Source organism: Zonotrichia leucophrys, chromosome 24, assembly GCF_028769735.1.
Source record: "Zonotrichia leucophrys gambelii isolate GWCS_2022_RI chromosome 24, RI_Zleu_2.0, whole genome shotgun sequence".
In the NCBI taxonomy this organism is placed as follows: domain Eukaryota; kingdom Metazoa; phylum Chordata; class Aves; order Passeriformes; family Passerellidae; genus Zonotrichia; species Zonotrichia leucophrys.
Window position 1 is genome coordinate 1,693,312 of NC_088193.1, and position 17,920 is coordinate 1,711,231.

A 17,920-nucleotide genomic window follows, 5' to 3' on the forward strand; every position below is an offset into this window, starting at 1 on the left:
ATATATTATAATGTCTCAATATATTATATATATAATTAATACATATTTATATATATATTATATATAATGTCTATAACTATTATAATGGCTAGATACATTATAATGTCTACATATATATATGTAGACATATGTTATATATATTATTAATATATATAACAATATATACTACTAATATATATAAGGCCTATAACTATTATAATGTCTCTATATTACATATAATTAATATATATAATATTAATAATGTATATAATGTCTACAACTATTATAATGCCTAGATACATTATAATGTCTATATATATTACAATGCCTATATATGTTATATATTATTAATATATATAACAATATATACTACTAATATATATAATACCTATAACTATTATAATGTCTCTATATAATAATGTATATATTATATATATTATTAATATAGAAAATATATAGACATTATATATATTATATATAATGTCTATATAGTTATAGACATTATATATAATATATATATAATGTCTATAGCTATTATAATGTCCAGATACATTATAATGTCTATATATATTACAATGTCTATATATTATATATAATTAATATATATAATAATGTATATTAATTATATATATATAATGTATATAACTATTATAAAATGTTTATAATGAAGTAATTTTTCTTTGTTTTTTTTTTGTTTTTCTGGAAGTTAATATTGGAAATTTGGATGGACTTTGACACCCACCATGGCGAAAAATTCACGTGGAAAACCACGACGGAATCTCAGGCAGCACCAAAGGGGGATTTTATAAAAAAATGCTATCAAAATCAAGTGGAATACCTGCTATTTTGATGTTCATGTTGTTGTCCAGCAGGAGGTTCTCAGCTTTGAGGTCCCTGTGCACGATTTTCCTGCCGTGGCAATATTCCACTGCCGACAGGATCTGCCAGAACTTGCGCCGCGCCTCGGCCTCGCTCAGGCGCCCGTGGCTGGCCAGGTAATCTGGGAAATGCAAATAAATCACCCCAAATTAACCAAATCTGCATTAATCAGCCCGGACAGCAGGCAGCAACGCTCATTTTTAATGGTTTCACCCCAAAAAATTAGCACAAGGAAAATCAAAGTTTTCCAGGCTCTTCATCTCACAGCCGACCCGCCGAAAAAATGGAAAAAATAAGGAAAATTTTTCTTTCCTTTTATATTTAATATTTACACTTGCATAATATTTTCCTAATATTTCATATTTTTAAGATTATTTTGTTGGTAATCTGGGAAATAAAAGCAGCAGAACTCTGATAAATCAGGTTTAAATCAGGCTGGGCAGCAAGTAACAATCGTGAAACTCAGTGATTTCTCCCCAATAAAATCAGCTTCCAGCTTGTTGTTCTCCCAGCCAAATCTCTGAAAAAATGGAAAAAATAAGGAAATTTTTTCTATTCTTTTACAGCTACCTGGTCAATATTTTTATCATATTTCCATATATTTTCATTTGCATAATAGTTCATATTTTTCATAATATTTTAATATTCCTTCTTCTATGGCTACCTGCTCAGTATTTTTTTACTTATAATATTTTTTTTACTTATAATATTTTTACAATATTTTCACAATAGCACTCATGGAAATCTGAGAAATAAAAGCAGCAGAAAACAAGCAAATCAGGTTTAAATGGATTTAGGCAACGAGCTTGAAACTCAATCATTTCTTCCCAATAATCAGCACCAAGGAACTTCAAACCAACTTTCAGTTTGTTGTTCTGCCACTCAACCCTTCAAAAAAATGGACAAAAATAGGAAATTTTTCTCTGCTCCTTCTTTTACGGCCACCTGGTCAGTATTTGCACAACCTGGGAACTCAAACCATCATAAATCAAACAATTCAGGTTTAAATGGACTGGGCAGCAAGCAACAACAGTGAAATTTAATTTTTTTTCCAAATAATTAGCACAAGGGAACTCAAACCAGTTTCCAGCTTGCTGCTCTCCCACTCAAACCTCAAAAAAAAATGGCAAAAAAGAGGAAACTCTTTTCTGCTCCTCCTTCTGCAGCTACCTGGTCAATATTTCCACACCACAATTCAAGGGGAATACTTGGAATAATTTACTTCACCATCCTGAACACTTCAAGCTTTAATTCCTCTCAGGTTTCACATCACACCTCACCCTCTGAAGCCTCAGCAGAGGCTGTGTGATGGATAAATGTATTTTATTTTTAATTTCTGGGAATAAAAGCAGCACCCCAAAGGTGCCCATGCTGACCTCTCTCTCCTCTCCGCTGCGTCACAGGCACAGAGAACATTTTGTTTTCATATTTGATTACATTGTAAAAACCGATGGCAGCCCTGAAACCAAAACCTCCATTTATCCTCAGGAACAACAACAAGGGGAGCAGCAGCAGCTGGCTGAGGGAGCAGCTTTAAAAACCCCTGTTTTGGGGGGAAAATCAGAGAATCAGGGGCTGGGATGGGCTCAGAACACCCCACAAAGAATGCTGACAATGGCCAAGGAGCAGCCAGAGCAGAGATTTTATAGGGATTAATTTTATTGGGATTAATTTTATAGTGATTAATTTTATCTTCTGCAGCACTTGTGCAACATCAGATCCCAGCAGCAGCACCTTGCCCAGCACAGCTCCAAACCTGCCTTGGTTGGCCTGTGATTTATAGGATTTTTAATTCAAATATTATTTAGGGGGCTGTGTTAGCCTGTGTTTTATAGGACTTAATTCATGTATCATTTAGGGAGCTTTGTTAGCTTGTGTTTTATAGGAGTTTTAATTCAAATATCATTTAAGGGGCTGTGTTAAGCTGTATTTTATAGGACTTAATTCACTTATCATTTAGGGACCTTTGTTAGCCTGTGTTTTAGGAAACTTTTAATTCAAATATCATTTAGGGGACTGTGTTAGCCTGTGTTTTATGGGATTTTTAATTAAAATGCCATTTATGGGTCTTTGTTAGCCTGTGTTTTATAGGATTTTAAATTCAGATATCATTTAGGGGCTTTGTAACTCTGGCAATGTTTTCATTTCCACTCTTCTCTGTGGTCAGAGCTGGTCTGTGGGAGCTGCAGCTCACACACTCTCAGCTGGTTTCACTTGGCAAAGCACAAGAACAAACAAAAGCCTGGCAGTAAGGGGAGATCATAATATTTGCAAGCTAAATATCACTCAGGCACAGAGTGACTGACAAATCATATGACAGCAAGGTGAAGTCAGATATCAAAGGCACAAACTCAATTAGCCCCGAGCTGTTAATCCAGCATTTGTTGGCAATGCAGCACGAGTTCATGGCAGGAGCGTCAGGGTAGGATGGTGGCGATGGAGGGAGATGAGATTTTTGAAGCCAGGGCTTGGAATTTGGGGTTTATTGCAAAGGGCCCTGCTGGGAGCTGCCAGGCACAGCTCAGAGCAGGCCCCAAAGAGGGAGAGAGAGATAAAGAGAGTGGGAAAGAGGATGAGAGTGAGATTCCTGTTACAATACAATACATCTTCTTCTAGTCGTGGAATTTGGGGTTCATTGCAAAGGGCCTGGGTGGGTGCAGGGCCCTGCTGGGAGCTGCCAGGCAGGGTTTATTCCCATTATGATACAATAAATCTTCTTCTGGTTGTGGAATTTGGGGTTCATTGCAAAGGGCCAAGTGCAGGGCCCTGCTGGGAGCTGCCAGCCACAGCTCAGAGCAGGCCTGAGAGAGGGTGAGAGAGATAAAGAGAGTGGTAAAGAGGATGAGAGAGTGAGGTTCCCGTTACAATACAATAAATCTTCCGGTTGTGGAATTTGGGGTTTATTGCAAAGGGTGCAGGGACCTTTTGAAACTTGGGGTTCATTGCAAAGGGCCTGGGTGCAGGTTCCTGCTGGGAGCTGCCAGGCCCAGCTCAGAGCAGGCCTGAGAGAAGAGAGGGGGAGAGAGGGTGAGAGGGTAAGAGAGTAGAAGGGGTGAGAGCATAAAAAGGTAAAGAGAGAGCGACATTCCCATTCCAAGTCAATAAATCTTCTTCTGTGTTGAATATTCAGATTCTCACTAACCAATCCTATAGCATTTCCATACAGCCTATAAGAATCATTACATCACCATCCTGTGTTACATTTTAAACCCTAAAAACTCCTCTTTGGGCCCCTTCTGCCAAGCTGTAGGGTCTGCTCTGACCCTTGGGCCTGTCTGCAAGCAGAGGGTGTTGTTCCATCAAAAGGGGATCACCTTCAGCAGCCACACCATTGTTTTCCAGTGCTTTAGTAAATAAAATATCTCAAAGCTTGCTTTCATTCAAATCTCGCTCATAGTTTCCATATTCTCAAAATCTTTCGCCAGGCAATCCTATTGATCAGGCTTTCCTGTTTCCTCTTCCCCATCATTCGTGCAGCCAAGCTGGCCTTGGCTTTTCTGGCCCTGCCAGGATTTATTGAGAGATCCCAAACCCAGAGCAAATCCCTGGTTCTGGGATCAGCCCCGTCCCTGCTGCAGCTCCTGGGGTTGTGCATTAACCAGAGGGCAAACAGGGATGGGGGCACGGTGCCAGCCCTGGGCACAGCAGCCACTGCCCAGGGACCTGCTGGGGACACCAGGGACCTGCTATAATATCTATAATTATATATATTTATATTGTATAATAATGACAACGTAAAATGTAATAAATTTAAATGTTTCTGATTTTTATTCTTAATAAAAAGAATTTTAATTGCAGTATAATTATTTTATTTATATATTTTTATTTATAATACTATCATAATTATATTGTATTTCTTTATTGTATATACATAATTAATATAATGTATAGTATATAATATATTATAATATAATGTATATTATGTATATACTATAGTAATAATAGTATAATATATAGTATACTATAGTAATAATATTATAATATATATAATATATATTACATATATTATATAATATAGTATATAATATATATTATAGTATATATAATGTATATGATGAATACAATATATATGTGTATAATGTATATTATATAATACATATTGTATATATACAATCTATATGTATTATATAATACACATTGAATAGATAAAATCATGTACATTATACATACAATGTGTATATATGTATACAATTTCATACAATTTTAAATTATATTATAATAAAATAGAAGCCAGAAGTGATTTTAGATTCGCAGCCAAAGCAGCAGGATTTTTGTCCCAAGACAAATCCCAGCAAAAGGACAAGAGGCAGTGGAGACCAACTGAAACAGAGGAAATAGAATTTAAAACTAAAAGGGTTTTAACTCTGCAGGTGCACAGAAATACGAAATCTAAGAACAGGCCCATATTGACACAGACACCAGGAGTGCACTGAAAAGCTGAACATGGGAATATTCTCCTGCTTACCAAAAATCTCCCCATTTTTGGCAAATTCTGTCACGAGGTACAGCATGCTTTTGGTCTCCATCACCTGTGGATGCAGAAATCGCACGTGAGGGATCGTGGGAAAAGCAAAAAAAGCCAAAAAACCACCCAAAAGAATCTTTATTTTTATGGTTCTCTCCTAAAGCTGCGAAAGTTCTGCCTCACGCCTGGAATTTCACAATCTTCCCATGTGCGCAAACAAAATAATCAAAAGATTCACTGAGAATTAAAAATCCTCCACTTCAAAAAGTCATTTCAGATTTCAGGACAATTTCAAGGTATTTTGGGTTTATTTCAACAACCTCAGAGAAACATTTCAGCAAGAGCTTTGTGAATTTGATTTTGCATTTTATTCATGAATGGGCCTGAAAGTCCCAAGAGACTGCTCACAAATAAAAGCACACCAGGGAGACAACTTGAATTTTAAAAATAAACTCATTTATCCAATGCATTTTTAGCCAGTCACTGAAGGAGTGAGCACCACCCAAGCATCACCATAAAATTAATTTAAAGCTGAACTGGTCTTAAGTGGGATCTTCATTTTTGTTTAGCAGAACTAAGAGAGGGGAAAAAAGTGGGAAAAAGGGGGAAAGAAAGGAAAAAAAGGGGAAAAGCCCCTCTGAGCCCACCTGGTAGAGTTTTATGATGTGTGGGTGGTCGAGCATCTTCATGATCTGCACCTCCCTGTAGATCTTCTCCAGGTTCACAGCATCCAGCTGAGATTTGTCGATGATTTTTATTGCCACCTGCAGACCAAGAGCAAAAATGAGGTTTAAAAACTCCCCCGAGGTGAGTTCACCCTCGTTGGGAAGGGAAAATGCAGCCCCAGGTCACTGGAATGCAAATCCCAGGCTGGAAAATAGAGCAGGGCAGCACTGGAAGGGTCTGGGGTCCCTCCAAGGGGCTGCAGGGATATCACCCACAGCAGCATGTGAAAAAAAGCAGGTTTTCAGTGAGAAAAAACTGATTTTCTTTGAGAAAAAGCAGATTTTTCATGAAAAAACTGCAGATTTTCCATGGAATGGAAGGCACAGAACAGGTGAGAGAAGCCAGTGCTCCGGGTGCTCTTAAATCAACAATTTGCAGTGATTTAAATCTTCTTGGTGGTGCCCATTTCTGGAGCCAAGGTGACAAATCCGAGTCCCACAAAATGATATTTTAGGAGAAAAACTTGGCTCCACACAAACAATCCAGTGGGGATCTCCACAAAAAACCAAGTGGATCCATGCACAGTTGCATGTGTGATATGTTTAATTAATTGAAATGCTGTTATAGAAGGGGATCTGCAGTTCATCCCTTCAGAGGAAAAACTCTGCTGATGAATTTATCAGTCAAACCCTGCAAACACATCTCAGCTAATTCACAAAACTCATCCTGGCCCTGCTGACCTTGTTTTAACCAATAAATGCAAAGGGAAGATAACTCTGGATGCTGAAGGGATTAAAAAGCTGCAGCAGAAGAAATTTAAAGTTGAAACCAAGAAGAAAGGGAAAATTCAGCCCCTGCACATGCAAAGGGTAAAAATGCTAAAGATGCTGAATATAGAAATGGTGTTTATTCAGCCTGAATGTCACTGTGCTAACGCTGGAGCAAACAATGAGAGTCCCACTAATGCTTCCAATTATGACAGAATTTCACAAACTACTGAACAGGGGAGAGACAGAAATCCATGGGTGAGCCTCATTATCTGCTGACACTGACTGTGGGCCCACCTGAGCTCACAATTAACTATTTACTGACCTCAGCTCACTCTGATTTTCCTTCTTTAAAATCCATTTTCTCTCCCCAATTCCCAGAGAAATGTACGACTCCAAGTGTGCAAGACATTTGTCCATAAAATAGATATAGCTGCTAACATGGATATATCTGCTGACACTGATTGTGGGCCCACCTGAGCTCACAATTAACTATTTGTTAACATCAACTCACTGTGATTTTCCGTCTTTAAAATCCCTTTTCTTTCCTGAACTTCCAGGAAAATGTAAAACTGTAAGTGTGCATGACATTTGTCCATAAAATGGCTATACCTGTTAACACTGATTGTGGGCCCACCTGAGCTCAAAATTAACTGTTTATTGACTTCAGCTCACTCTGAATTTCCTTCTTTAAAAATCCCTTTTCTTTCTTCAACTCCCAGGAAAATGTAAAACTTCAAGTGTGCATGAAATTTACCCATAAAATGGATATACCTGCTAACACTGACTGTGGGCCCACCTGAGCTCACAATTAACTATTTACTGACCTCAGCTCACTCTGAATTTCCTTCTTTAAAATCCCTTTTCTTTCCTCAACTCCCAGGGAAATGTACAACTCCAAGTGTGCATGAAATTTACCCATAAAATGGATATACCTGCTAACATGGATATACCTGCTAACACTGATTGTGGGCCCACTTGACTTCACAATTAACTATTTGTTAACATCAACTCACTCTGATTTTCCTTCTTTAAAATCCCTTTTCTTTCCCCAACTCCCAGGGAAATGTACAACTCCATGTGTGCAGGAAATTTGTCCCTAAAATGGATATACCTGCTACCACTGCTAACATGGATATATCTGCTAACATTAATTATGGGCCCATGTGAGTTCACAATTAACTATTTATTGACTTCAGCTCATTCTGAATTTCCTTCTTTAAAAGTCTCTTTTCTTTCCCCAACTCCCAAGGAAATGTACAACTCCAAGTGTGCAGGAAATTCATCCATAAAATGGATAAACCACAGCAGAGCAGCAGCTCCTCCACTCAAATGCAGATCAAACACCTCAGCTCATTCTGCATTTTCATCTTGCCAGGACCAGGACCAGATTTTACAGAAGAACCACTTGAAAGTACTGAAAATCCAGCGAAGCCTTCCCGGGGATGTGGGGAGGAGCAGGGAACTCAGCAGCTCCTTCTGGAGCTCGGCTGTCTCTGGATGACAGGAAAAGGGATGTAATTCTTAGAGGTGGGGAAGCTCCTTCAAGGCACAGAGCAGTTTCCTACGTGAGAAGTGTGTTTTGTTCCTAAACACGCAGCTTGCCAACAATTACTGGCAACAGTCTGAAACAAACAACAAAAAAAAAATCCCAAATTTCAAGATATAATGTCAAGATATAATGTCATTAAATATCCTTCACCTGACAAGGAAAACCAAAAGGGAATCCCTGATCTCCCCCTGCCACCAGGTTTTGCTGCTTAAGGAGTTAAATTCCAAGATATCTTTGCAGTTTGAATGGTTCCTTCTCATTTAAAAAGCCAAGGAACTGCACTTATTTCTTATTTCCTTCCCCCTTCCACTGAGGGCCCAGGGAATGGGAGTTTGCTCAATCCTCCCCTGACATCTGGGAATTGCAGCTGCCAAGGAGTGAGGATGAAATGCTTGTCAAGGGAAGATGAAAGTTGTTCTGCTCCTCAGCTACTCCAACCGTCACTTTCCATTGTTTTGTTTTATACATTTAATTCTTGAAAGGAAAAACAAAGGCAAAAAGCAAACACTCGAACAAAAACAAAAAAAAAAAACCCACCAAAACCACAACACAACCTCCTGCTACAAATTCACATTCAAACAGCGCTTCGTCCCTGCAGGTTACAGAAATTCAGATTTGTTAACCCAAGGCATTCTTAAAAGAGATAAAAAGCATTAAAATTAACCAACACAACTTGTGCAGCCTGGAAAAACTCCACATTCTGTTGTGTGGCACAGGGAGCTGCTGTCTCTGCTGGAGTTGTTCACTCTGCAAACACCTGAGCCCACCTGCGCTGGTGCCACAGACCAAACCTGCAGGCTCATCTTCCGGATTTTACCAGAGAAAACCACAAATTCCCTGGAAGTGCAGCCGGGTGAAGGCACACGTGGGAGCACAGCGAGAGCGGGGTTTGGTTTTCCCCTGGGGAGCAGCGAGCAGAGCTCCTCTGCAGGGGATTAATCCTGGGGAAGGGGTAAATTAGGGATTTAGGGCTGGGTTCCCAAACTCCCTGCGTTTTCCAAGCAGCACCTTCACTGCTCCAAACTTTTCCCCCATTCCCTGCATCCCAAACCTTTTCCAATTTACCTACATTCCAAACTTCCCTATATTCCAAACCTTTTCCCTATTCCCTACATCCCAAACCTTTTCCAATTTACCTACATTCCAAACTTCCCTATATTCCAAACCTTTTCCCTATTCCCTACACTCCAAACCTTTTCCCTTTTTCCTACCTTCCAAACTTTTTCCCTCTTCCCTACATTCCAAACTTCCCTACCTTCCAAACCTTTTCCCTATTCCCTACATCCCAAATTCCCTACATTCCAAAGCTTTTCCCTTTTTCCTACATCCCAAACCTTTTCCAACTCCCCTACATTCCAAACTTCCACACACTCCAAACCATTTCCCTATTCCCTACACTTCAAACCTTTTCCAACTCCCCTACATTCCAAACCTTTTCCCAATTACCTACACTCCAAACCTTTTCCCTACATTCCAAATCTTGTCTCTATTCCCTACATTCCAAACTTCCCTACATTCCAAACCTTTTCCTTACTCCCTACACTCCAACCCTTTTCCCAATTCCTAACATTCCAAATCTTTTCCCTATTCCCTACACTCCAACCCTTTTCCAGGTTCCTAACATTCCAAATCTTTTCTCTATTCCCTACATTCCAAACCTTTTCCCAATTCCCTACATTCCAAATCTTTTCCCTATTCCCTACATCCCAAACCTTTTCCCAATTCCCTACATTCCAAACCTTTTCCAACTTCCCTACATTCCAAACCTTCTCCAAACCTTTTCCTTATTCCCTATGTTCCAAACCTTTTCCCTATTCCCTACATCCCAAATCTTTTCCCTATTCCCTACATTCCAAACTTCCCTACACTCCAAACCTTCTCCAAACCTTTTCCCTATTCCCTACATTCCAAACCTTTTCCCTGTTCCCTATGTTCAAACCTTTTCCCTATTCCCTGCATCCCAAACCTTTTCCTTATTCCCTATGTTCCAAACTTTTTCCCTTTTCCCTACATCCCAAACCTTTTCCCAATTCCATCCCCATCCCCATTTCACCAGAATCAAATCCCCCCAACCTCCCCATGACGATTCCCGTTCCCTGCAGGACGATCTCCGCTCATTTCCACGCCTCGTTAGCAGGAGCTGCCCTGGGATCACAGGATTTCTGGGCAGCAGGATCAAGGATGGAGCGTGGCAGCAAAAAGCCACGTGGGCTGCACTCAAACGGCACCAAACACCCAAACAAGGCAGGCAAAGGTCGGGGTCAGCCTCCCAAAGGGTCAGGCAGCACCTCTAGTCCTAATTTCTATAATTAATTTATTTATTTCTAATATCTTTATCATTTAATATCTTTATTAATCCCCCTCCAGGTGGACTGGCAGCAAAAAAGGGTCAGGCAGCACCTCTATTCCTACAATCTTTCTTTATTTTATTTATTCCTGATATCTTAATCATCTGTTTATTAATTCCTTCTCTGGGTGGACTGCCAGTAAAAAGGGTCAGGCAGCACTTCTATTCCTGCAATCTTTCTTTATTTTATTTATTCCTGATATCTTTATCACCTAATATCTTTATAAATCCCCCCTGGGTGAGCTGGCAGTAAAAAGGTTCTATTCCTAGCATGTTTCTTTATTTTATATATTCCTGGTATCTTTATCACTTAAAATCTTTATTAATCCCCCTCCAGGTGGACTGGCAGCAAAAAAGGGTCAGGCAGCACCTCTATTCCTACAATCTTTCTTTATTTTATTTATTTATGATATCTTTATCACCTAATATCTTTATTAATCCCCCCCCTGGGTGAGCTGGCAGCAAAAAGGGTCTATTCCTAATATCTTGCATTATTTATTCCTGATATCTTAATCATCTGTTTCTTAATTCCTTCTCTGGGTGGACTGCCAGTAAAAAGGGTCAGGCAGCACCCCTATTCCTACAATCTTTCTTTATTTTATTTATTCCTGATATCTTTATCACCTAATATCTTTATTAGTCCCCACTGGGTGAATTTGCAGTAAAAATGTTCTATTCCTAGCATCTTTTATTAATTTATTTATTCCTGATATCTTTATCATTTAATATCTTTATTAACACCCCTCTGGATGGACTGGCAGTAAAAAAGGTCAGGCACCTCTATTCCTACATATCTTTAATTTATACATTCCTAATATCTTTATCACCTAATATGTTTATTAATCCCCTCTCTGGGTGGACTGGCAATAAAAAGGGTCAGGCAGCACCTCTATGCCTACATATCTTTATTTAATTTATTTATTCCTGGCATCTTTATCACCTAATATCTTTATTAGTCACACACCTGGGTGGACTGGCAGTCAAAAGGGTCAGGCAGCACCTCTATTCCTAATATCTTTAATTAACCGATTTATTCATTATATCTTTATCACTCAATATCTTTATTAATCCCACGTTTCCCAACTTTCACACTTCTGCATGGTTGTTTAGAACTTGCCTTCATTCAAGTTCTGATTTCTGATTTTGTTTGCACACACCCCGTGCTGTTCTCCTGCTTCGTGTTTGCTTCCATTTAATTTCCACCTCTGCTCACAATTTATGGCAACGATTTTATTTTCTCACCTGCAGTCTTTCCATAGAAAGGGGGGATTGTACACAATCCATAAGTGCTGCTTTCAAGGTAATAAGAGCCCATCTTTTTTAATTTGATGGCTATAGGCTAGGCAGAGTTGTGTTAAAAAATAAAAGCGAAGATTTTAAAGGTCGAAGTCATATAAAACACAATTTCAAAGTGCCAGTGCTAGAAAATCCCAACAACAAACAGGTGGTGAATCTAAAGGGTTCAAATCAAGAGATTCAGGAGAAACTTCGACAAGGAGTCCTTTTAAAACAGGATTTTTGAGCAAACCTCAGCACCAGCACAGCCCTTCCAGACCTAAAAACTGAATATTCTTCCACTGGAACTTAAGCAACAGTTTATATGAACCTTGAAATATGCAGACCCCTCAGGCTGGAGCCATTACCGAGCAGGATTTCCACTCTGGGCGCTCAGGGACCCAACAATCAGGTGAGCTGGAATTGCTTCTTCCAAAGAGTATTTGGCTGGAATTAATTTCCTCTGACATCACCAGAAGTGATCTTAACAGGGTTCCCCTTCCTCAAAGATTGTGTAAATACTTCCAGCAACCAAGTCAGCAATTCAGTTCCAGAAAAACACTCTTGCATCCCTCACTGCAGAAGTCAGAGCTGACTCAAAAAAATCAAAGATCTTGACTAAAAAATCCTCCAGCACACAGGCAAATTTGCTGTAAAAATCCCAGGAAGAGAAAAAGGCTGCAGGCTGGACAGAAAAACTGGTGAAAATAAATTCAGGATACCAGAATTCAGCAGTTCCTTAGGACACAGATGAAAGAACCATCCAGGAATTGGGGAGCTTTTCAAGCTCTGTGTTTTCTGTTGTTATTTCCAACAATGCTAAACAAACAGGCTTTCTAAAACGACAATGAAAACGAAGATTGAAGTTTTCCTCTCCACCACAAAGCCTGCCAAAGAAACGAGGGCTGAGGAGCAACGACAAGCGAGGATCTTCAAGTGGAGCATTTGCAATTCTGGCACATGGCCCCAAACTTGGAAAGGCAGCGCTGGCACCGCTCGAGGAGCAAGGGAGGGCTCAGAAGGAGCCGAGTTGATGATGAACTTGAGAAATGAGGCGAGAGGAGAACTTTGTTTCAGCCCCTGCGATGCGGAGCTCATCAATCACAGCCAGGGCACCGCCGCGCTCAGCGGAGCTCCAGATCTCAGGAATGCTGCCATTCCTCAAGGGATGATTTTCCCGCAGTGATGGATACCTGCAGCCCCTCTGAATTACTGCGGGTCTGTTTCACTTCCAGGCCGTGCTTGGGACGGGGTTTCAATGACTTTGGTCAAGTACAGAGCAGCAGGAACCTCTTCAGTCAACAATGAAAGCGACCAGAAGAGAGCCTTGCAAAAAGCTCACCTCTAGGTGTAGCAACTAAAACTACCTAAAACAGAAGAGGAAGCTGATCCTCCAGAGCCATTACTCTCATCAAATACCTCTTTTTTTTTTTTCTTTCCTTTTTTTTTTTTTTAAAGTGAACACGACTCCATTTTCACCCAGGCAGACTGACAATCATTTCTGTTTTAGGTAAAGCACCAGGTATTAACAATAATCACCGGGTAATACACGGGGGCGGTGAAACAAAGGGGCTAAAAATGGTTGGATTTGGTGAAGTTGGAGGATGCCGTGCTGGAGAATTCAGCGCGCACACACACACACACACACACACCAAGTTCCTCTGCTGAAACAGATAACCCAGCATTGCCCGGGTCAGGAAACCCCAAAACACCCAGGGCACCACGGCAGGCACAGCACAAGCTCTGACCCTTTGCAGGCAGCAGAAAGTGCGGCTGGAGCAGCAGCGGAGCATCCTCGGGGTGCCACCCCGGGGCGATGCCACCACCCTGGGGCGATGCCACCATCCCAGGGGTGGCACCGTCGGGGTGACATCCCGGAGGGGAGCACGGTGACATCCCGCGGGTGACATCCTCGGGCATCCCCCCGCGGCCTCGCACGCCTTCTCCTGCCCTCGCCCGGAGGATGCGGGCGGGAGAACCCCCCCAGGCCGGCGGCCGGGGCTCCGCGTCCCCGCGGGAGGTGCCGGAAGGGACAAAAGCGGCGGCCCCGGCCCCGGCCCCGGCGGCCCCGGCGGCCCCGGCCCCGCGCAGCCCCCGCGGCCCCGCCGCGCCCCCCGCGCCGTGCCCACCTCGCTGCGGGTGATGCGGTGCCGCGCCAGCTTCACCACCGCGAAGTTGCCCTTGCCCAGCGTGCCCTCGATGTCGTAGAAGCCGACGCGGACGGGCCCGAGCCCGCGGGGCAGCAGCGCCGGGGGCCGCCGGGGCTCGGCCATCACCATGCTGGGCTCGGGGGGCGGCGGCGGCGGCGGCTCCGGCTGCGGCTCCGCGCGGCGCCCCCGGGGCCGCGCCGCCCCCTCCGCCACCGAGCGGGCACCGAGCGACCGAGCGGCGTCACCGCGCGCGTCACCGCGGGCGGGGCCTCGCCATGGCAACCGCGCTGGCACGGCCCGCCCCGGCACGGCGCGGCACCGGGACCCCGGGGACAGGGACTCCGGCACCGGGACACCGGGACATGGCAGGGGACAGGGACTCCGGCACCGGGACACCGGGACACCGGGACACCGGGACAGGGCAGGGGACAGGGACAGGGACTCCGGCACACCAGGACACCGGGGACAGGGACAGTGACACCGGGACACCCGGGACACCGGAACACCGGGGACAGGGACTCCGGCACCGGGACACCGGGACATGGCAGGGGACAGGGACTGGGACTCCGGCACCGGGACACCGGGACATGGCAGGGGACAGGGACAGGGACTCCGGCACACCAGGACACCGGGGACAGGGACAGGGACAGTGACACCGGGACACCCGGGACACCGGGACACCGGAACACCGGGGACAGGGACTCCGGCACCGGGACACCGGGACATGGCACGGGGACAGGGACAGGGACAGTGACATTGGGACACCCGGGACACTCGGGGCACCGGAACACTCGGGACACCCGGGACACCGGGACAGTGACACCGGCACCAGGACACCGGGACACCCGGGGACACCGGGACACCCGGCGACACCGGGACACCCGGGACACCGGGACAGTGACACCGGCACCAGGACACCGGGACACCCGGGGACACCGGGGACCGGGACAAGGACAGGGACAGTGACACCGGCACCAGGACATCGCGCGGGGACGATGCCAGTGCCGCCAGTCCCGGCGGTGGCAGTCGCGCTGTGTCCCCGCTCTGGCATCTCCCGGTTCCGCGCCCTCGCAGAGGGACGGTCCCTGGGGCAGGGGGCACCGCAGCGCGGCCGGGTGCCTCGGGTGTCTCCAGCCACCCTCCATGGGATGTTCTCACCCGTTTTGGGGTGGAACTTGGGCGTTTGTTAAATTTCTGGCCGTTGTTCCTCATCCTGTCACACCGATCAGAGCCTATCCCCGTCCTGTGACACCCTCTGGGGGTGTTTGTACCCTGGTGACATCCTCAGCCTCCTGTGAGCCAAACACACCCAGCTCGTTTTTGGATGAAGAGGAACAACCTCAGGCTCTCTGCAGCTTCCTGAGGAGGGGATGAGGAGAAGGAGGTGCTGAGCCCTTCTCCCAGCCTCAGGACACTTGGGGATGGCTCAAAGCTGTGTCAGGAGAGGTCCAGAATGGAGGTTATGGAGCATTTCTGTACCAAGCGAGTGCTCAAAGCTTCCCAGGGAGCTGCTCAGTGGCCCAAGCCTGGCAGTGTCCAAGGGGTGTTTGAATAAAGCCCTTAAATGACTTTTGTGATGCCCTGAGGCGGCCTGGCAGATGCACAGGGGGATTTTTGCAGGTCCTTTCTCAGGGAATTATTCTTCTGTTTTTATTTCCTGCACACTTGGAAAGGCAGATTCGGAAGCTCTGTTGGTCCCTTTGGCCTGAAATGGTCTGAGGACCATCAGAGCTGAGAATGTGTGAAGAAATTTAAGGCCCTTTCTGCTGGATTTGCTTTTCAGTGCTGAATTTGCTTTTCAGTGCTGAGTCCACTCATTCTGCTTTAGAATGTGAGTGTGCATTTAAAGGATGCGCTTACTAAGTGTGCATTTAAAAGATGCACTTACATTTTCAAATTCCCTGTTTGCCTCAGCAATCTTTGCTCTCTGAGCTCACGCCTGTCCCTCCCTCTCCCCTGCTCCGTCCCAGGCTGGAGGACTGGTGCTTTCCTGACATTTGGGAACCAGGAATCACCCCTGGAATCTTTCAGTTCCCCTGACTAAACCAGGCCCATCCCAAAGCTGATGGCACAGCACGTGCCCGTTGAATCAGCCACAGAGCTTTATGAACACCCAGAGTGGACACAAAAAAAAAAAAAAAAAAAGAAAAAGAAAAAAGAGGAAAAGAGTGGAAGAATGCAAGGAACAAAGTTGTGTCATTCTTTCCCTTTTTAGGCAGGTTTTACACGTAAAGCTGCCTCATCCTCGTGAAAAGTTACTTTTGCTGAGTGTCAAGCAGCGATGACTGTTCTGCAGAGGGAACTGAAGGTCTCTGTGCAGAAATTAATGCTTGTCCTTCACTGCTGATGAGATCCCTGCAAGGAGTGACATTTGGGGATGACGCTGCTGCCTCGGGCTGCCATGGAGAAGCCGGGAGCTGCTGCTGCTCCATTTATCCCCTGCACAAGTTCTGGCAGTGAGTAACTGATGGCTGGGGTTAGTCAGACATCCACCCTTTCAGTGATTGATGGCTACGTGAGAGAGCCTTCCAGAATCCTCTTTGAATAGCAAATGGTGTCATCCCCAGCTGCCACTTGCCAAATTTCACTCCTCTTTCACCTTTTCTTCACATCCAAACTCGGCGTGTCAAAAGTTGCTTTTTTCCCTACAGATTGTTACCTAATACTCCTCAGTCACGTCACCCTAAATGAAGTTTTTTAGCCTGCAAACATTTATTTGCTTCCTGCCCGCTTTCAAGCCTCATCCTGGTGAGGGTGAATGATTGATGATTAAGCCAGATTTGAATGATTAAACCAGATTAATGAAAATGAACGACTGAGCCAGATTTTGGTGCTCGGAAGGGAAAACTTCTGCAGGAACCTCACCACAAAGCTGGAAAGTTCAGGGCTTAAAAACGCCAGGAGAGGAACTGCACCCATAAAAATCATCCTCTGCAGAGCAGATTTCAGCGGTCGCTGATGATTTTTGCTCTGCTCCAAGGAAAGGGATTCAAACCCCTCCCAAACGGGGCTGAGCGGATTTTCCAGGACATCAACGTGGAGCGCACATGCCCTCGTGTGGTCGCTGCTCCCGCGCATCCTCCCGCAGCTGGGATGCCCCAAAGGAGGGGTCAAACTTATACAATTTATAAAAATTTATGAAATTTCCTCGCCTTGATAACGCCCAGCACGTTCAGATCACTGCCGAGCCCAACGGCAGGCTCAAGAGGTCGGATCCCACATTTGGCTTTGCACAGCTGAACTCCAGCATCTGACAAGTTCTCCCCCTCATTTTCCTCTTTTTCAGTGCCTAAAAGCTGGCAAAAAGAAAAAATTAAGGAGGCCAGGAACACAGGATTAAAAGTGGACAGACTTCTTCTTGATTTGCATTAATTACTGCATTAGAAACTCCAGATACTGTGAGTGCCAGCCCTGACCACTCTCCTATATCAGGATTTTGATTTTCAGGAGAAAAATGCTGTTTTCAAAGCAATGAGAAGATTATTTATTTTTTAAAGGGATTTCTCCTTTCAGGGCTTTATTTGCCCCATGTCCTGGTGGAGGAACTGCTGTGACACTGCAGCACCTGGGGCATTTAGGAAGTGAGAAGCAGCTGTGACAACTGAAACATTTCAGTGTTTGCAGCAGTCGGCAGCAGCTCAGAGACCTGAAAACTTCTTCCTGCCTATTTTGGCAGAAGAGATTCATGGCTATGCCTGCACTCGGTTCTGTTGTTGTTTCAGCCACATTTAAAACAACTTTTTGCCAAACCTTTGTTTCCTACCAGCTTATGATTTTTTTTTTTTCATTTTCCTATTTATTTACGTGCAATGGAGAACAGCAAAGTTTTAGGCAAGCAAA

General features: G+C 44.1%; 1 protein-coding gene across 1 annotated transcript in view; it reads right to left on the bottom strand.

Moving 5' to 3' along the window:
* The window catches only part of SIK2 (salt inducible kinase 2), a 36,587-nt gene extending 22,289 nt beyond the window's left edge, over positions 1-14,298 (bottom strand). The window contains exons 1-4 of the mRNA XM_064731948.1: positions 14,060-14,298; positions 5,971-6,087; positions 5,324-5,387; positions 818-979 (exon numbers count right to left, since the gene is read on the bottom strand). Coding sequence (XP_064588018.1) covers positions 818-979; positions 5,324-5,387; positions 5,971-6,087; positions 14,060-14,209 — 493 coding nt within the window. The 5' untranslated portion in view covers positions 14,210-14,298. The remainder of the gene's footprint in view (positions 1-817; positions 980-5,323; positions 5,388-5,970; positions 6,088-14,059) is intronic.
* Positions 14,299-17,920: the final 3,622 nt, after the last annotated feature.